The sequence below is a fragment of the Panulirus ornatus genome, chromosome 50 (genome assembly GCF_036320965.1).
Source record: "Panulirus ornatus isolate Po-2019 chromosome 50, ASM3632096v1, whole genome shotgun sequence".
Classification (NCBI taxonomy): domain Eukaryota; kingdom Metazoa; phylum Arthropoda; class Malacostraca; order Decapoda; family Palinuridae; genus Panulirus; species Panulirus ornatus.
In genome coordinates, this window is record NC_092273.1 from 3,096,225 (window position 1) to 3,118,424 (window position 22,200).

The 22,200-nt window shown below is 50.7% G+C and overlaps 1 protein-coding gene across 2 annotated transcripts in view; it reads right to left on the reverse strand.

Annotated features, from left to right (window-relative positions):
• Positions 1-22,200, reverse strand: part of LOC139764492 (metabotropic glutamate receptor 8-like) — a 113,651-nt gene that overhangs the window by 47,702 nt on the left and 43,749 nt on the right. For both annotated transcript variants that reach the window (XM_071691086.1, XM_071691087.1), the window contains exons 3-4: positions 20,910-21,089; positions 10,272-10,441 (exon numbers count right to left, since the gene is read on the reverse strand). In XM_071691086.1, coding sequence (XP_071547187.1) covers positions 10,272-10,441; positions 20,910-21,089 — 350 coding nt within the window. The remainder of the gene's footprint in view (positions 1-10,271; positions 10,442-20,909; positions 21,090-22,200) is intronic.

Genomic DNA, 22,200 nt, shown 5'->3' on the forward strand with positions numbered 1-22,200 from the left:
AATGAGGTATTGATGAGGAGGGAGTGGCCAAATGATGAGGGAGTTCTTAGGAGCTGATGAGAAAATCATGAGGGATAAGTGAGGGAGGAGAGAGGTAATGAGGGGGGCTGTCTGACACTATATTTCCTCATCATGAGATCCTCAGCTGAGGAGATGATATATACAATATGGTTACAACCTCTTATATACAACCTAACCTAACCTAACCTAACCTAACCTAACCTAACCTAACCTAACCCAACCTAACCCAACCTAACCTGTCCTAACTTAACCTAACCTAACCTAACCTAACCTATAACCCTGGCACTCTCTCAGGCCCTGACACACATCACAACCTAACTACACCTAACACTGATCACATCCACACATCACAACCCTACAACCTGACTCTATGTTGTCTCTATAACACATAATGAACAAGCCTTTACTTCTGGCTTCATGTTGAGAGAGAGAGAGAGAGAGAGAGAGAGAGAGAGAGAGAGAGAGAGAGAGAGAGAGAGAGAGAGAGAGAGAGAGAACGAAGAAATAAGGAGAACTGATCAAGGATAATGGAAAAACCTTCTTAATCCAGGGATGTTTTCAGGCTTGAGCGACTGTTTTCTCATTGTATAATACGTCATCAGCGAACTGGTCCAGCTTTTACACCCGGCAGCTCACGTCTTGATGAAACACCTTCTTATCTTTCTTATCTAATATATATATATATATATATATATATATATATATATATATATATATATATATATATATATATATATATATATATATATATATATATATTAATGAAAGAACTAGGGGATGATAATGGCAAGTGGGGAAGTCAGCTGGTGTGTATGTGTGTGTGTGTGTGTGTGTGTGTGTGTGTGTGTACAGTTTGGGAAACGTTTATATCTAAGTGTTGCTCAATATATTGTTGTAGTGTCATGTGAACGAGGGAGGGAGGGAGGGGACGACTCCTCGTATTGGTAATAGAAACAGTTTTAGGCAATCATTTGTTTCCGTCTACATAATTGTCAAATCAGGTCAGTCCAAATTTCATGACATTTCTTTATCCCATGATTGTTTATATTTACTTTAGTCCTGAAGTTTGTACCGAGTATATGTGACTCCTGCTACATGTAACACTGACACATGACCAAGTATATGTGACTCCTGCTACATGTAACACTGACACATGACCAAGTATATGTGACTCCTGCTACATGTAACACTGACACATGACCAAGTATATGTGACTCCTGCTACATGTAACACTGACACATGACCGAGTCACACATCTTGAGATCAACACATTGACCAAGTTTACCCTGTGTGAGTTGCCTCAAACTGACCGTAAACCACAACACACACACACACACACACACTAAAACCAACATTCAGCGGCAGTTATAAATGTTGGAGCCACTCTGGTCTGTTGAGGTTCATTTAAAGCTACTTTTCACTAGTAATCCGTACTTAATGTCACTTTCCATGGCTCAGCTTTATTGACAAGCACTTTACTCTACTTGAAGCCGGAGAGCCGCCCTCGTCCACACTCCACTCCGCTAAACCTACTTACAACACTTGCTGCCTCCCAGCTTGGCCTGACCCTCCCTCACAACCTACAGTTTCGGGGCTTCGGCAACACTGGAGCTTCGGCACACAGCTCGGCAACTCTGAACCCCCGAAGCACTTCGTCAGAACTTTGGAGGCTTGAAGGTATTCCCGCTTCGGGCTATTGTGTGACACCTCTGGAGTGAGACAGACTACCCCACACAGGCGGCACAATGGTGGGTAGTGTGGGGGGTGGGTAACTCACCCACCCCCCACCCCCACACTGCTTCGTGTGGCCGAGCCAACTGGAACAGTTTCGGTGCCTGGCGAACCCCCGGTGTTACGCTGGACGGACGCCTCGAGCGTGTAACATGTATGTCTCGTGAGCCATTAATGATGCTTGTGTTGACCGTTACTGTATTGTGAACCATTGTTGATGTTGTCGTGATGCGTATTTATGTTAGTGTTTATGAAACACGTGACGAGCGAGAAAAACAATCATTGTCTCAGTGGAACGAGGTAGTGTTCCGAAGCCGCTTCATCGCCTCGAAGTTACTGACGTGTCTTGTGTGTTGATATAATCTTCAGCGGTGTTTACTGTAACATTACAGTGGATTACAATGGTTACAGCGTCACGGAGGAACATAACACAGCGGAGCTCTTGTTACACCGTTCTGTCCGTAACACGGAAGAAACTATGACTAGTAACGTAGCACAGACGACCTGATCTTAACGTAACACAGACGACCTGGTTGTAACGTGACATAGACGACCTGATCTTAAAGTAACACAGACGACCTGATTGTAACGTAACACAGACGACCTGGTTGTAAGGTAACACAGACGACCTGATCGTAACGTAATGTGGCGTTGTAACTGTGTTACAGAAGGATCGAAAATGGGAAGATAAGATTCCAGTATCATACGAGTCAACCATCTAGAGAGAGACACAGCAGAGACACAGCCAAGGTGGGTCAGTGTGCCGTCAGTATGGCACAGACACCAGCGCCGCTGGACTGTCAACAGCTGTGCCACCTGTCAAACTATGTGACACTCGTTAGGTGAACCTGAGTTACATGGCACAGGTCAAGCCCTAGGGGTCAGGTCAAGTGGGTTCGAGCCAGACATGAGGGAAGGTCTTGTCTCACTTCGCCGTAATCACCTCCTGTAGAAGTGTGTGGTGGAGGAGGAGGTGGTGGTGGTGGTGTGGTGGAGGAGGTGGAGGTGGTGTGTGGTGGAGGAGGAGGTGGTGGTGGTGTGGTGGAGGAGGTGGTGGTGGTGGTGTGGTGGAGGAGGAGGTGGTGGTGGTGTGGTGGAGGAGGTGGAGGTGGAGGTGGTGTGGTGTGGTGTGTGGTGGCGGCTGGCTCGTCCCTCGCTAAGAAAATGCTGTTCAACTTGTGGCAAGAAGACATCTGAAGCATGATGGTCGACTGTCCGCCCAGATACAACCAGGATGATGACTCTTACTGCATCATTAACGGGTATGACGTCCCTGAAGTACACCAGTGTAGCATCGTCTTGCACCGGAGGGATCCTACTGGAAATGGTTGAGGTTATGTCACAGAAGACGTGACAGCCGGAGAATGAAAAATAGGAATAATGAATTCATCCATGATGGTTTTGTGGTTAAATTCATCTTAAATGTAAAGTTTACTTTAGAAATGTTTGAACGAGGCATGACTGAAGTAAACTAGACAATATGGCGTGGTTAGGTGGGTTTACGTCAACTTGACAATGATATTAGTAAACTAGAAATGAAATTCAAAGGTTAACCAGTGAGTTACCAGCTGGTAAACCTTGTTAAACCTTAACCCGCTTCACCCAGCTGTCACTCTCATGTCCGTCTGTTCTCCTGACGTTACTCTGTTGCCCGTCTGTTGCCCAGCGTCAGCATGAGCACCAGACATTCTGTTGCACAGTTCAGCTCATGACGAAAAAAAATCTTTGTAATTAATTTCAGCTGTGAAGCAGCGGGAAGGCGTGACCCCTGATACACTTCATGTGGCCCCTAATAAACCTAACATGACCCCCTGATAAACCCAATGTGTCCCCTTATGAACAGTGTGACCTCTGACAACTACAGTGTGACCCCTGATAACCCCAGTGTGACCCCTGATAACCCCAGTGTGACCCCTGATAACCCCAGTGTGACCCCTGATAACCCCAGTGTGACCCCTGATAACCCCAGTGTGACCCCTAATAACCCCAGTGTGACCCATGATAACCCCAGTGTGACCCCTGATATACACCAGTGTGACCCCTGATAACCCCAGTGTGACCCCTGATAACCCCAGTGTGACCCATGATAACCCCAGTGTGACCCCTGATATACACCAGTGTGACCCCTGATAAACAAGTGGACGCTCGAACACCAAAGGCCACACAAGAGGGTTTCATAACAACATAGCCCCCAGAGAAGTGGGCGTGGCATTTGTCATCCACCCCTGAGAGGTGGGCGTGGTATCTGTCATCCAGTCCTAAAGAAGTGGGCGTGGTATGTCATCCAACCCCAGAGAGGTGGGTGTGGTTAGCTGTAACCCAACCCCCTGATGGTAACACCTCTGCTACCTCACCCCAACAACACAAATTAGGGTCTGGCAACACACACAGAGACGCGGGTCTGGCAACACAGAGACGCGGGTCTGGCAACACACAGAGACGCGGGTCTGGCAACACAGAGACGCGGGTCTGGCAACACACACAGAGACGCGGGTCTGGCAACACACACAGAGACGCGGGTCTGGCAACACAGAGACGCGGGTCTGGCAACACACAGAGACGCGGGTCTGGCAACACAGAGACGCGGGTCTGGCAACACACACAGAGACGCGGGTCTGGCAACACAGAGACGCGGGTCTGGCAACACACACAGAGACGCGGGTCTGGCAACACAGAGACGCGGGTCTGGCAACACACAGAGACGCGGGTCTGGCAACTCACACAAAGACGCGGGTCTGGCAACACACACAGAGACGCGGGTCTGGCAACACACAGAGACGCGGGTCTGGCAACACACACAAAGACGCGGGTCTGGCAACACACACAGAGACGCGGGTCTGGCAACACACAGAGACGCGGGTCTGGCAACACACAGAGACGCGGGTCTGGCAACACACAGAGACGCGGGTCTGGCAACACAGAGACGCGGGTCTGGCAACACACAGAGACGCGGGTCTGGCAACACACACAGAGACGCGGGTCTGGCAACACAGAGACGCGGGTCTGGCAACACACAGAGACGCGGGTCTGGCAACACACAGAGACGCGGGTCTGGCAACACACAGAGACGCGGGTCTGGCAACACACACAGAGATGCGGGTCTGGCAACACAGCGAGATACTGAGCATCTTTAATACACTTCATTTCGTTGTAGACACTGTACATCTTAAGTTAACACGACGGAGCAAATTTGTAAACTAGATAATGAAAGTTTTGCGAGATTTACAGAATTTACGAGGCAAGTTAGACAGCGTATGAGACCACAAGTGTTACAAACATTAAGGCAACACTCTGGGGAATTCTTATCAGCAACACAACATTGTGGCTCACAACACACATCAGCTGGTGGTCATGATGACGTGTCTGTAGTGACCAGCATGATCATCACAACCCTCCCACAACCTGCCCCCCCCCGGGGGGGGGGGGGGACCATGTCCTACCTCCCCCCCCCCCTAGTGTTGTCCCCCCCCCCCCACCATCTGGGGGTCCCAGCCCACATCCGCCCCGGTGGCCTACCATGATCATCACAAACACACTCGACCATGGTCGCTGGACGAAGTGTTCAGCTGTCTCCCGCTCACCACTCGCCACCACCAATGTATATGTCATCTATATAAACTCGTGGACACCAGCAATGTATATGTCATCTATATAAACTCGTGAACACCACCAATGTATAAGTCATCTATATAAACTCGTGAACACCAACAATGTATATGTCATCTATATAAACATGTGAACACCAGCAATGTATATGTCATCTATATAAACATGTGAACACCAGCAATGTATATGTCATCTATATAAACTCGTGAACGAGTTCACTTTCAGTGCCAGATCCGTGATAGAATTTATAGTCCTCGTCAGTCGCCCAGCCCAGTGTTTACATGTCAGGCCAGGTGGTGAGGAGGCTCACCAGCTGCCACTCTCCAGCTGTGGTGATGCTGAGGCTCACCAGCTGCCACTCTCCAGCTGTGGTGAGGCTCACCAGCTGCCACCCTCCAGCTGTGGTGGTGGTGAGTTTACCACTGTCCCTTGTAGAAGGTGTGTACATACAGGTGGGCCCCTCCCCCACTGCCCCAGCAGAAACCAACAGTTTGAGACAGTTTACAAAAGTGTCAGGCAGTTCAGGGGTGAAGGGTCCGTGCGAGCGTGTGTGTGTGGCCCGGGGCCGGACCATCAGTGTTGCCAGGGTCATCAGTGGCCAGAGATTAGCATGGTGCATGGCAGGACCCATCCTGGGGCTGAGCCAGGCCACTCCGCGATCACTACATCGTCAGGTAAACATGTCCACACACTCGCCACCTCCTCACCACACACACACACACACACACACTCACCACCTCCTCACCACACACACACACACACACACACACACACACACACACACTCACCACCTCCTCACCACACACACACACACACACACACTCACCACCTCCTCACCACACACACCACACACACACACACACACACACACACACACACACCACCTCCTCACCACACACACACACCACACACACTCACCACCTCCTCACCACACACACACACACACACACCAGGAATCTCCTGGTGTGTGTGTGTGTGTGTGTGTGTGTGTGTGTGTGTGTGTGTGTGTGTGTGTGGTGTGTGTGTGTGTGTGTGTGTGTGTGTGTGTGTGTGTGGCACATGTGGCTGCATGACATGAGAGTGGACACGATGTGTCATGAGGTCAAGCCTGGTCCTGGAGCCACATATGTACACCTGTGTGTGTGTGTGTCCTGACCCGAGATGTGGCGGGGTCCCAACACATGGTGGGGGGAGGGGGGACACGCTGTGGCCCTGGGGACACGCTGTGGCCCTGGGGACACGCTGTGGCCCTGGGGACACGCTGTGGCCCTGGGGACACGCTGTGGCCCTGGGGAACACCATCACCATCACCATCACCATCACCAACACCAACACCATCACCACCACAATAAACGTAACATATTGGAAAGTGTCTTAAACATTATCATCACCCTGGAGACTCCCTCCTTCATGTGCCACAAATTTTCGTCAACGCGAAAAAAAAACCCTAAATCATCGTTCATGCTGCCTGACATGCCCTCCCTCCTGAACCAAAACTTCCCAGAAATGTTCGTCCAGCAGGAGCTCCCCTCACACCACTATCCCTCATGTTTACCTCATACGGTCTTTATCTTTCCCTCATGAATTAGAAAATATGAGATACACCAGTCTTCAGCCACGGTGACCTACGTAACATGGATAGATGTCATGTCTTCATCATTTCCCCTCACAACACGTCTCATCTCTGACCCCTCATTCCTCTCACTATCTCCTCATACCTCAACCATTCTTCTCACCACTTCCCATCCTTCAACACTACTCTCACAACTCTCCCCTCACCACTCTCCCTCATCACTTTCACCTCACCACTCTCCTTCATCACTCTCCCTCGCTACCGTCCCTCACCACTCTCCTTCATCACTCTCCCTCGCTACCGTCCCTCACCACTCTCCTTCATCACTCTCCCTTCCCTCTCCCTCACCACTCTCCCTCGCCACCCTCCCATCCCCTCTGCCTCACCACGGCTCCTCCTCACACCCAGCATATTGCACTGCTCTGATATATTACCCAACTGATGTGTCAATACCTGCCAGACTGACCAAGATGTGAATATCTTGTTTCTATGCCATCACCTGAGACACCAGCTGTGCCACAACCAGCTGTGCCACAACCAGCTGTGCCACCATCAGCTGTGCCACAACTAGCTGTACCAGCACCAGCTGTGCCACAACCAATTGTACCAGCACCAGCTGTGCCACTAACAACTGTACCACAACTAGCTGTTCCAGCACCAGCTGTGCCACAAACAGCTATACCAGCACCAGCTGTGCCATCACCAGCTGTGCCAGCACCAGCTGAGGCAGCACACAACAAATAAGTACTTAACATTCAGTAAGGTTAGTAATCTCTGGGGCAGGGGGTCCAGTATTTACCACAGTTTCAGATAAGGAAAATTCTGTGAAATATTTCTGTATAAAAGTCGCCTTTGTCGGCCAGGTGTGTCTGCCTTCCTGCTGTGCCTGCTGTGGCCAAGGGTCGTACCCTCGTGGTCAAGAGTCGTACCGTCGTGTTCAAGGGTCATACCCTCGTGTTCAAGGGTCGTACCCTCGTGTTCAAGGGTCGTATCGTCGTGTTCAAGGGTCGTACCGTCGTGTTCAAGGGTCGTACCCTCGTGCTCAAGGGTCGTACCCTCGTGTTCAAGGGTCGTACCCTCGTGTTCAAGGGTCATACCGTCGTGGTCAAGAGTCGTACCGTCGTGTTCAAGGGTCGTACCCTCGTGGTGAAGGGTCGTACCCTCGTGTTCAAGGGTCGTACAAGTGATGCTGAAGCTTCCAGTTGGTGCAGCAGATCGCGTGCGCGTCACTATGTAACGTGCGTGTGTCGGCGTGTAAACGCACGTGCGTGTAGGTATGTGTACATGCGTACTCGTGTGTGTGTGTGTGTGTGTGTGTGTGTGTGTGTGTGTGTGTGTGTGTGTGTGTGTGTGTCCCTCTGCCCTAGCCGTTCCTCAGGAGTGTGTGAACCACTGAAGAAAGAGCGAGAAAACGAGTGAGGAATAATATGAGGTGATGTGAGGTGAAGAGAGACGGATGAGGAAGATTGCATCCATCTCCTCATCTTTCATCCAACAAATTGTTCAAGGATTCGTCTTAGAGAAAAGTATTTTACAAAATGTCACAGAAAATGGGATGTTAAGAGCACGGAAGTTACTGAAAATGGGATGTTAAGAGCACGGAAGTTACTGAAAATGGGATGTTAAGAGCACGGAAGTTACTGAAAATGGGATGTTAAGATCAGGAAAGTTATTGAAAATGGGATGTTAAGTGTGGCACAGCTACTTAGAAGCATTGTTCAGCGTGTAATGTGCCTAAACATGAAATGTTAAGAGAACGAAAGTTAATAAATATAAATGTTAAGTGTAGGGAAGTTACTTAAATGGAATGTTCAGAGTGCGAAAGATATTCAAATTACGTTGTAAGCGAAAATTACTGAAATTTGTTACGTGTCTGAAACTTACAGGAAAAGTAAGATCTTGGTAAATTAAAAGATGAAAATTCTGTGTAAGCAACACATTATAATATACTGTCATACTTGAGAACGACATGTGCGAAAGTTGTGTGAGCACAAGTACACTTAAATACTTATATAACTTCAAAAATACATTCTGAAATATATGAACAAAGCAGAATAATCTCTCTCTCTCTCTCTCTCTCTCTCTCTCTCTCTCTCTCTCTCTCTCTCTCTCTCTCTCTCTCTCTCTCTCTCTCTCTCTTCACTTGTCATTCCATTATCTCCCTACCCTCATCTCCTCATCTCATTCTTTTCCCCTCATCTTTTCTGTCTCTGGCACTCATTCGTCCCAGTGTCATGAGGCAAGAGGGAGGTATGGCGAAGGACAGTGCAAGAGGCAGTGAGAGGAACCCGTGGGAGAGTACAGGTAGTGAGAGGAACCCATGGGAGAGTACAGGCAGTGAGAGGAACCCATGGGAGAGTACAGGCAGTGAGAGGAACCCGTGGGAGAGTACAAGCAGTGAGAGGAACCCGTGGGAGAGTACAGGTAGTGAGAGGAACCCGTGGGAGAGTACAGGTAGTGAGAGGAACCCGTGGGAGAGTACAGGTAGTGAGAGGAACCCGTGGGAGAGTACAGGTAGTGAGAGGAACCCGTGGGAGAGTACAGGTAGTGAGAGGAACCCGTGGGAGAGTACAGGTAGTGAGAGGAACCCGTGGGAGAGTACAGGCAGTGAGAGGAACCCGTGGGAGAGTACAGGCAGTGAGAGGAACCCGTGGGAGAGTACAGGTAGTGAGAGGAACCCGTGGGAGAGTACAGGTAGTGAGAGGAACCCGTGGGAGAGTACAGGTAGTGAGAGTAAATTGTAGGTTTAAAGGTCACATCTTGAGAGCACCGTCTGTCTGTCTATCTATCTGTCTGTCTGTCTATCGTGGAGGCAGCGTGACGATTCCTCCCGGGCTGGAGGCATCGTCACTCTGAAATTCGTCACACTTCTGGGTCACACTTGTCGACCTCGCCTGCCTCTCGTCACGTGACCTGCTGCATACCCGGGGGGGGGGGGACCCACTGGGAGGCACTCAGGCCGGCAGCGGGTCCATGAGTGCACTGGAGGAACTCAAGAAAGTTTCTCTGAGTGAGAACAATTGCCTTGAGTGCGTGTTGACCCCAGACACTCTGGCCAGATGGGTAGAGACGTGCACTGTACAGGTCTGGGTCACGCTAAGGACAACAAGCAAGGCTAATTCTACGTTACTGATAACACCCAAATATGGATCATGACCCCACCTGTACCCTGACCCCAATTGACCTGACCCAGCTTACTGAACTCACATACCTGACCCAAATCATCCTAGTAATGACCATACCTTAACCTATGACCTAACTACTCACCTGTCCTGACCCCCCCTCCCCCCCTAGTGACCCGTATGACCTGGCTCGTAGCTAGTGACCCCCACACACTGACCTGGTGTTGTCCTCGTCCACGAACATGATGACCACCCTGGCCTGGGGCTTGCTGTACAGACGCTCGATGATCAGGTCAAAATCCTCAGGTTTGGTGATGCGCTGGATGCGTTCCACCACAGCGATGCAGATCCCGGCTCGCTCAGCCAGCTTAGTGAAGGAGGCGATCCCCTGCCGGAACACACACACACACACACACACACGTCACAACATGCCTCACTCTGGTCATTACAAGCAACAGTGTATTATCAGTTCAATGTGGTACACATGGGGTGAGATATGAGACATCATGATGAACAACATGGGGAGGGAGGGGCAGTTGACCGTGACCTCCGCATTCAACAGTGAGGGACAAGAACAAAAGACGTACCATGAAATTGTTAACAAAACCAGCGACGGGAAGAACATATATGATGAACATGTGGAAAGCTGTAGCAACGGGAAGAACATATATGATGAACATGTGGAAAGCTGTAGCAACGGGAAGAACAAATATGATGAACATGTGGAAAGGTGTAGCGACAAGAGGAGCAAGAGAGGCAACGGGTCTAACCTACAACAGATGGGTCCAGGTCCCTGTGAAAAGTGAGGCAAAAGCGGGAGCAAAATATTCAGTGTAACCCGTCCCCCTGGTGGGACCTACGGGTCCCGGGCTCTGGTGAGGGTCCCAGGCTCTATCTACGAGCCCAGGGATCTAACTACAGGTCCCAGGCTCTAACTACGGGCTCTGATACTCTAAGTACAGGGCCCAAGGTCTAGGTACGGGCCCCGGGCTCTGGCTACGGACCCCGGGCTCTGGCTACGGGCCCCGGGCTCTGGCTACGGGCTCCGGGCTCTGGCTACGGACCCCGGGCTCTGGCTACGGACCCCGGGCTCTGGCTACGGGCCCCGGGCTCTGGCTACGGACCCCGGGCTCTGGCTACGGGCCCCGGGCTCTGGCTACGGACCCCGGGCTCTGGCTACGGGCCCCGGGCTCTGGCTGGGGGCCCCGGGCTCTGGCTACGGGCCCCGGGCTCTGGCTAAGGGCCCCGGGCTCTGGCTAAGGGCCCCGTAATCTTTCCAGAGTGAGTGAGAGTGTGGGTGTTTGATATAAAGGAAGGCGACCAGCTGTGAGAGGCCTCCCTCTGGGCCACTAGTGAGCTAATTACTTGGTGAGAGTACAGGATGCAAGTGAGAGGAGGGAGAGGTGGGTTACAGTCGGCGAAGGAGTGAGAGTACGAGAAAGACGAAGAGTTGGTGAGGGAGTGAGAGTTGGCAAAGGAGTTGGTGAGGGAGTGAGAGTTAATGAGGGTGTGAGAGTGGTGAGGGTGTGAGAGCTGGTGAGGGAGTGAGAGTTAATGAGGGAGTGAGAGTTGGTGAGGGTGTGAGAGCTGGTGAGGGAGTGAGAGTTAATGAGGGAGTGAGAGTTGGTGAGGGTGTGAGAGCTGGTGAGGGAGTGAGAGTTAATGAGGGAGTGAGAGTTGGTGAGGGTGTGAGAGCTGGTGACAGCGGCTGAGAGAGAATGGTGAAGATTTGTACAATGTTGGAGTAACGTGAGTGTACGTACGGACGGACGTGATGCACCGGCCTCCCTCACACCCACGCCCTCACCCACACTCCCTCATCCCTTCTCCCTCACCCACACTCCTCACACCCACGCCCTTATCCCTACTCCCTTACCCGCCTCCCTCACCCACACTCCCTCACACCCACGCCCTCATCCCTACTCTCACCCGCCTCCCTCACCCACACTCCCTCATCCGTACGCCTTCATCCACACTCCCTCACATACACGCCTTTATCCGTACGCCGTCACCCCCACTGCCTCACCCCCACTGCCTCACCCACACTGCCTCACCCACACTGCCTCACCCCCACTGCCTCACCCCCACTGCCTCACCCCCACTGCCTCACCCCCACTGCCTCACCCACACTGCCTCACCCCCACTGCCTCACCCCCACTGCCTCACCCCCACTGCCTCACCCACACTGCCTCACCCCCACTGCCTCACCCCCACTGCCTCACCCCCACTGCCTCAACAAACGCTAGGGTTGACGGCCAGAATCCAATAGTGACGTCACAATAACACACTGACGTCACCGTTAAAGCCGCTGACATCATCGCGTCAGCAGACCCCCCCCCCCCCCGCCTCTGGCTGACGTCACTGCTGAAGCTGCTGACATATCTACATCAGCAGCGGTGGATCTCCCTCCTGGCTGCTGACGTCACCTCAGCAGCTGACACCACGGCTGACAGTGTCGTCCATCTTCGCCAGGAGACAGGTAAATGGTGATCAGGGTTCGAACCCTTGACACAGTCAGCAGCTTAGCCAGTTACTGGTGTGGGGGGAAGGGGGGGGGCGGGCTGAGGCAATATACTGTTATTAGCTTCCGGGAGAATATATATATATATATATATATATATATATATATATATATATATATATATATATATATATATATATATGTATGTATGTATACACGCCCTCGATCGCCATTTTCCACATCAATGAGGTAGCGTCATGAACAGACGACTGAGCCGTACAGGGAACATCCTAGCTTGTGTCCTTCGTGTGGGAAGTTATAGTACAGGAGGGGAGGTCTTCCAGTACCCCAGCTTTCCTCCCACACAGACCACCTCTACAACACGTACCAGATACGGGGGCCAGGATCCCCCCCACCTCAACCCCAGAGATAATACATGATACAGGATCCCCCCACCTCAACCCCAGAGATAATACATGTTACAGGATCCCCCCACCTTAACCCCAGAGATAATACATGATACAGGATCCCCCCCACCTCAACCCCAGAGATAATACATGATACAGGATCCCCCCACCTCAACCCCAGAGATAATACATGTTACAGGATCCCCCCCACCTCAACCCCAGAGATAATACATGATACAGGATCCCCCCCACCTCAACCCCAGAGATAATACATGATACAGGATCCCCCCACCTCAACCCCAGAGATAATACATGTTACAGGATCCCCCCCACCTCAACCCCAGAGATAATACATGTTACAGGATCCCCCCCACCTCAACCCCAGAGATAATACATGTTACAGGATCCCCCCCACCTCAACCCCAGAGATAATACATGATACAGGATCCCCCCACCTCAACCCCAGAGATAATACATGTTACAGGATCCCCCCCACCTCAACCCCAGAGATAATACATGTTACAGGATCCCCCCCACCTCAACCCCAGAGATAATACATGATACAGGATCCCCCCCACCTCAACCCCAGAGATAATACATGATACAGGATCCCCCCACCTCAACCCCAGAGATAATACATGTTACAGGATCCCCCCCACCTCAACCCCAGAGATAATACATGATACAGGATCCCCCCCACCTCAACCCCAGAGATAATACATGATACAGGATCCCCCCACCTCAACCCCAGAGATAATACATGTTACAGGATCCCCCCCACCTCAACCCCAGAGATAATACATGTTACAGGATCCCCCCACCTCAACCCCAGAGATAATACATGATACAGGATCCCCCCCACCTCAACCCCAGAGATAATACATGTTACAGGATCCCCCCCACCTCAACCCCAGAGATAATACATGTTACAGGATCCCCCCACCTCAACCCCAGAGATAATACATGTTACAGGATCCCCCCCACCTCAACCCCAGAGATAATACATGTTACAGGATCCCCCCACCTCAACCCCAGAGATAATACACAAGTTACAGTCTTTAAAAAACTGTTTTATATTAAGAAAATCCTAAATCCTCTTTAAGGAAGAGCAAGTCTTCCCACTGGAGAAGTTCCCGTCCAGTGGGTGGGTCAGTGGTGGGTGGGTGGGTTGGTGGGTGGTGGGTTCCTGCAGTGTGCTAATCCCGTCTTATCTCAGCCCAGGCGTGGCAGGGGTGGGTCCTGGCCACCCCTGATAATGGTGGCCACACTGTGGCACTGCTCCTCATCCCTCACCTTATTTAACTTAGCCAACAACTTGATCCACACACACACACACACACACACACACACACACACACACACACACACACACACACACACACACACACACACACACACACACACACACACACACCTTCTTTCTTCCAAACTTAACACGGAATCTGTACTGAAAGTCCTGGGTGTTACAGGGGACGGTTGGGGTGTTACAGGGGACGTTCGGGGTGTTACAAGATGGTTGTGGTGTTACAAGATAGACAGGGTGTTACAGGAAGATGTTTTAGGTGTTACAAGGAGGTACAGATAACAGTAATATTATTGTGAGGTGAAGGAAGGAGAGAGAGGTTTGATCTTCACAACTTAACAATTTGTTATCTGCTGGAAACTTAGAGATATGTCCAGGAAAATAGATATATCTATTTCTCGACAGCAAATTACTTCATCATACACGTGTGGCGTTTCCTGAAGGTTTTATCTCTGTACAGTTTTGTCTGGTAAATTCTCATTATCTATTTGGCATTTCTGATGATAACCTGCCCCTGCCCCCCCCCCCACCTGTCCTGTATGACAACACGTTGTCCTGGCTGCCCCCCCCCCCCCTCCCCCCAGCCACAGTGGTCAACACCAGCAGGACACAACACCTGAGGTTACCACCACACCACCACACCTAGTGGGTCCAGCCACCACACCACCACACCTAGTGGGTCCAGCCACCACACCACCACACCTAGTGGGTCCAGCCACCACACCATCACACCTAGTGGGTCCAGCCACCACACCACCACACCTAGTGGGTGAGGACCACCACCACACTGTGGTGTGTGTGGTGGTGGTGGTGTGGCAGCTGAGCTGTGGTGGTCTGGTCTGTGAGCCACCACACAAAGCATGTGACGTGCTCTTCCTACTTTACTGTCATTGGTCAGTTACGGTTCTCCCTCAACTCCCATTGGCTAGTTTCTACTTCCCCAGCTTCTCCGATTGGTCGTCCAGATCCTTCCCTGGCACAGCCATTGGTCATCACCTGCGTCCAGCGCTGGGGATGTGGCGAATCCATCCTTCGCTTCTTCATACACTCGTACCTCCACACACCTCTTTCTCTTGCCCAGGTTTGCCTCTATTACCCAGGTCTGTTCCCCACCCGCAGCAGAATCCCAGAGGGTCGAATGTTTTCCGTCTGTCACCGGCACCGTCTATTTCCCCCCGTCTTTATCCTCTGCTTCCATTGGTCCTTCTTCCTCCTGTCCTACGCCCGTCTCTCCGTCAAGCTCTAAGCCCCACCATTCCCTTCTGCTGGTGGTCGGCTGAATAGCCGGTCCCCAGTCGCCGGCAGCACAATAATTGGAGGAGTGGCGGTGTGCGTATCCTTCTGCATTAGATTATCATCTTGTTATTGGTGTCGGGCGTGGGCGTTGGCGGCGCTGCTGGTTGTTGGTGACAGCAGCGGGTGTTGGTAGCACTGGCGGGTGTTGATACCCCAAACTGGAATACTGTTATATTATGGATAGCCTGCGCCAACACCACTATATATATATATATATATATATATATATATATATATATATATATATATATATATATATATATATATATATATATATATACGCCTCAGGCTGCGGTGTTTGAACGTGTGTGGATGGAGCCAAGATGAGGAGGAAGGAGAGACAGATGAGGCAAGGAACTTGGGATGTTTTAAGTCTGAGTAAAACAAAGCTCAAGGGTAAGGAGGAAGAATGATTTGGAAATGTCTTAGTGGTGAAGTCAGGGGGTAAGTGAGGGAGCGAGAGCCAAGGAAGAAGGAAGCCCTGCTGCTGAAGGGGTTGTGGGAAAGCGAAAGAAGAGTGTGGGTCAACATGTATGAGAGAGAGAGAGAGAGAGAGAGAGAGAGAGAGAGAGAGAGAGAGAGAGAGAGAGAGAGAGAGAGAGAGAGAGAGAGAGAGTACACTGAGGAAGACAGACGAGTGTTTGGGCAGGAGGTGAGTGTGTGTGTCAGCAGTTTTGAAGCGAGAGATCGACGGGTATGAGTGATGACTGATTTGAATACGTAAGTGGGTAATGAGGCAGTTGAGGGTACAACAGGGCGGTATGAAGTACCCAGGGTTGTGAGTATGTATGGTGATCATCAGTTTGTGGAGTTGTATGTTGAAAATGGTCTGGTGATTGGGAATAATTTACTGGTACTGTCTCTTGTTAATGGAAATCAGAGCTTAGTAATCCACACAGGAGAAGAAAGAGTTGGGGAGTGCTTTGATTATGTACCGTACACAGCAGGTGTACTACACACAGCAGGTGTACTGCACACAACAGGTCTACTACACACAACAGGTGTACTACACACAACAGGTGTACTACACACAGCAGGTGTACGACACGCAACAGATGTACTACACACAACAGGTGTACTACACAACCATGATGGTACGTGACGTGGACATATTGATTCGAAAACTGTTTCATTGTGTTACATGAGACAGTGTCCGTCACTGATATTGTTAGACAGGTTAACAGTGAACTGTGACAGGGAATGTGACAGGTTGTTACTGCAGTTGTTGGTACGGTAATGTAACGTGTCACCGCAGACATGACGTCACATCAGCTGATATGTTCTTGTTATTGTGAGTAAACCAGAGGCGCCGGTCACCACCACCAGGGGTACACACTCCCCTCCTGGGTTATCACACGGACGGACGTCAGGTACTGCAGTGAACTGTTCCATACGTTATCCTGGACAGGACTTAAATCCAGGACTGCCGTAGCCTGGAGCCCCCTGCCAGCTCCACCTGAGCCTGGAGCCCCCTGCCAGCTCCACCTGAGCCTGGAGCCCCCTGCCAGGTCTACCTGAGCCTGGAGCCCCCTGCCAGCTCCACCTGAGCCTGGAGCCCCCTGCCAGGTCCACCTGAGCCTGGAGCCCCCTGCCAGGTCCACCTGAGCCTGGAGCCCCCTGCCAGGTCTACCTGAGCCTGGAGCCCCCTGCCAGCTCCACCTGAGCCTGGAGCCCCCTGCCAGCTCCACCTGAGCCTGGAGCCCCCTGCCAGCTCCACCTGAGCCTGGAGCCCCCTGCCAGCTGCACCTGACGAGGATGTGTTTGTGAGGGCGGCTGTGGAGGAGGGGGAGGCGGTGTGGAGGTCAGTCCATCACAGTTTCTGGAGGCGCGGGGAGTGAGGGCGCGGCCCGGGGGACACTGACGTACCCAGCTCCTGTATGGAGGGCCAGATTCTATTCTGTTGACCATCATGGTACGTCTCATCTTTGTTGATTCTTCTTGAGTGATGCATTTGTGACTGGATTCTACTGGTGTTGCCTCGTTCATCGTTTGTTCATTTAGTTATAAAGCATAATGATGAGGCGTCAGCACCCCGTGTTCATGACACAAGGTCCTTCACTTGCCCTGGCTCAGCATCAGACACGTTGAGCAATCTGATGTGTCTCATCCCATACCACAAGTCTCATGACAACACTGGCCAGAGCGTGAGCAGTATACACCAGCGGAGCTTCAGTTTATTGTGGAAAGTTCTAATTAAAGTTAGAAGTGTGGCGAAGAATCATTAAGAGATTGTTGTTGATGAGGCACGAGTTAAACCAGAGGTAAGATAATAACTGCCAGCCATGAACCCGGAGATAACAGAGGTCAACTAACTGACTGAGATAACTCAGTTATCATGAGTACATTGCTGATCTTAGTCACGTTATCTTGCTTTGATAACTCAGTTATCATGAGTACATTGTGACGATAACTTCACCTTGTCTGAAGAATGCAAGGGGAAAGAGTCGCCCCACCACAGATCCTCCCCGCCACAGATCCTCCCCGCCATACAGCCTCCCCACCACAGATCCTCCCCGAGACAGATCCTCCCCACCACAGATCCTCCCCACCACAGATCCTCCCCAGAGACAGATCCTCCTCACCACAGATCCTCCCCACCACAGATCCTCCCCACCACAGATCCTCCCCAGAGACAGATCCTCCCCACCACAGATCCTCCCCACCACAGATCCTCCCCAGAGACAGATCCTCCCCACCACAGATCCTCCCCAGAGACAGATCCTCCCCAGGGTTTTTCCTGACTAATCCCCAGTTACGTTTCTCGTTCCCACCGGAGATATGTCTCCCATCCCGGGCGTCGAGAGAGAGAGAGAGAGAGAGAGAGAGAGAGAGAGAGAGAGAGAGAGAGAGAGAGAGAGAGAGAGAGAGGATGGGCGGGGTGGCCAGCCAGTGCGGGCCGCCTCCAGCAGGAGCCGCTAACCTGACGCTGCTGCAGATAACTTGGGAAACTGACAGACACAGACACACCACATGATAAGAAACGTAACACATGAGATAAGAAGAGACACACACACACAAACAAAAGAAAAACACACAGACAAACAGAAGATACAAACAAACAAAAGAGATACACGGAGACAAACACAAATACAAACAAACATCAGAGATACACAGAGACAAACAAGAAGAGCGAGTAATATTTGTGATGGTAATGAGAGAGAAGATCCAGGATATACAAATGTACGATAAATCCACCATAACAACAGGTGTGTAGGAAGGTCACATTACCTGAGGCTATGGCATGGTTAAGGTCACGTCCTGGCAAGGGTCGTTAGCATGAGAGGGAACAACCTCCCACTGCCTGAACAGATATATATATATATATATATATATATATATATATATATATATATATATATATATATATATATATATATATATATATGTCACGTGGTAACAATAACCCAGCAAGGTCAGAGGTCACTCGAACAACAGTACCCGAGGCAGGTCAGGTCACCAGGGGCCCGGGCTGCCACTACACGTCACCTCGTAATGTCTATTGCCTTTTCTTTTTCCTTCTTGACCTGTGTTGACCTTAGTGGAACGTGTAGCGAACCGGTTGATTACATGGAATAACGAAGCAGCTGTTCCTTTGTGTTGTGATGTAAGCTGCAACACAACCTCTGAAAAACGTCAGTCATCTTGGCTGTACTTCAGTGCAGTTCAGACTGAAGTCCACGGGTCATTTACGTGTCACGAACTGAACTGGTAGTTTGATGATGGCTCGTGTACATCCGGACGTCATGCACACACACACACACACACACACACACACACACACGGTCCTCATGGTAAAGCCAACGTGGTAAATGTAAGTCCTTTACCTCAGGTGATGAAGGTGTGACAAAGAAACACTTGTATGAGAACACCTCACATGTTCTCCAGCTCTCGAGAAAGTAACTATAAAGAAAACTGGGTTCAGATCTGTCAACCTTCAGCTGTAGGATCAGAATGTATACGTGATGTGGGCTGTAGGATCAGCATGTATACGTGAGGTGAGGTGTAGGATCAGAATGTATACGTGATGTGGGCTGTAGGATCAGCATGTATACGTGAGGTGAGGTGTAGGATCAGCATGTATACGTGAGGTGAGGTGTAGGATCAACATGTATACGTGAGGTGAGGTGTAGGATCAGCATGTATACGTGAGGTGGGCCGTAGGATCAGCATGTATCAGTAGGATCTGGCATGTTTTCCTCAGCTCACATAAGGACTTCGATTTCCTACTCCGGGAAGACACATTCATCTCCCTCTGGTGGGCTGGACCCACCTCACAAACCGCTCCAGAATTTTTGAATTTCCTCACACATTCTCACTCTCCTCACACCCACACCCCTCATCCTCCAGAGACCTCCTCACTTTCCTCACACCTCACACCTCCTCAGTTTTTCGCCTCCTCCACCACAGTCAACATACACTTGGGCCTTTGATACTTTGCTTCATCTTCTACGAAATCTTGTATCAATGTACGATCCTCAGTGTGTGTGTGTGTGTGTGTGTGTGTGTCCTAAACGTACTAGTGGAATATATTCTTGATTACGTATTCTACACAAAGTGATGTGGATATAAAACTAAAAGCAGAGTACATGTAATGCTTGTACAACACCACACATACAGACACACACACACACACACACACACACATACACACACACATATATATATATATATATATATATATATATATATATATATATATATATATATATATATATATATATATATATATATATATAGTTCAGAGTGACACGACCCCACTTATGACCATCCTAGGAATATAACGTGAGATTCGACCATCCTGGTAATGCAATGGATGCGAGTTGCCCACCTCCTGGTGATAACAACATGACCCCAGTCATGATGATGGTGATGATGATGATGATGATGATGATGATGATGATGATGATGAGTGATACACTACACTGGCTGGCGTGGGTCCAGCCCCTCTTGCTGGAGACCATCTGATATGTGCATACATGATTGCCAACAACTGTAGTCTTAAGATCGCCCAGGCTTCGGATACTAGATATGGTCGCCAACACCAGCTGTGGCTCAGCACCAGCTGTGGTCCTACCGTCAGCTGCGACCCCAACAATAGCTGTAGTCCCAGCACCAGCTGTGACGGTACTGCCAGCTGTGACCTCCACCCACCACCAGCTCTCGCCCTGCCCCAACAACAGTTGTGACACCATGACAACGTTAGCTTCCCTGCGGCTGCCAGGGTTGTACAGGTTGTACAATCTCTATCAAACACCAGAGAGGCATCAGAAGCCTTCCATGTCACAACATCTCCCGCCATCCACCCCACCAACTTCCCTCTCCGTGCACCGCACTCGACCCCAACCACCAGAAGACCAGCCAGGTCATGACCCCCGCCAGCCACACTCACCTTCTCGCCGTAGTCGCCTTCGTCCGCCAGGGTGGACACATACTTCCAGTCGAAGGCTCTGACCACCTCGACCATAGCCATGGCCTGGAAGTTATCGGGCGGCACGACCCGGCTGAAGTACTCGAACCTGGACTTGTCTGATAGCTCGGTCGACGTGGATGCGTAGCTGATCTGCGGGATCTGTACGGGCGGGGAAGTAGAGGATTTACGGCAGCCATCCACCAGGATTTATCGGAGACTAAGTGGATTAAACGGGTCGATTTATGAGGTATACAGACGGTCCCTCCACCAGTAAGATGCAGATGACGTATATGATCTACAAGAGAAAGATGGATGGGATTCATTCACCGAACACTTGAAAATTAGTCTGGATTTGGCGAATTTATCACACTACAGTCGATTTATAGAGCGGCTCTGTTGACGTGAAGCCGTGGTGAATCCCTCTGGCTCTGGGAAGCGTTTTCTTAAGCTAGTTTGGGGATTAAACAAACGGATTATGTAAATCCAGACAACGATGGTGCCGGATTTAAGTACATGCCTTAATTAAGGACGTGGGCTTCCTGTGGGATGCTAGGGCACGACCGTACCAACCTTGAGCACGACGGCACGACCCTGGCTGGAGCACGACGGTACGACCACTGGGTATAATGGTTAGGACTTTAACTTAACTTCACCCTTAAGGGTCGGGCCAAAAGCCAGTACATCACATCCAAGGGTCGTACCGTCGTGCTCAAGGGTAGCACCGTTGTGCTCAAGGGACGTAGCGTCGTGTTCCAGGGTCGTATCGTCGTGTTCCAAGGTCGTACCGTCGTGTTCAAGGGTCGTACCGTCGTGGTCAAGAGTCGTACCGTCGTGTTCAAGGGTCGTACCGTCGTGTTCAAGGGTCGTACCGTCGTGTTCAAGGGTCGTACCGTCGTGTTCAAGGGTCGTACCGTCGTGTTCAAGGATCGTACCGTCGGGCTCCAGGGGTAAGGGATTTGTAATGAATTTGATGGGATTAATGTGAGGATGACTGAGTCTATAGCGTACCTCGGAGACCAAGTTTTTCGGTCAAGGACGCGACGTGGGCGTCCTGTAGGATCAATAGGGACGCGGGGCAGGGAAGGATATACCTCGGGAATCCTGTGGGACCAGCTGCAGGAGGTGTGGGGGGTAACCAGGGAAGGTCTGGGGCTACTGTGTTGTGTGACGGAGGAATGGGAACACTGGGAGGTAAACTTCTGTCCCCGGGTTCTGGGAGTGAGGCTGAAGAGGTAGCTGCCTTCAGCCCTGGAAAAGTATAATTAATTAG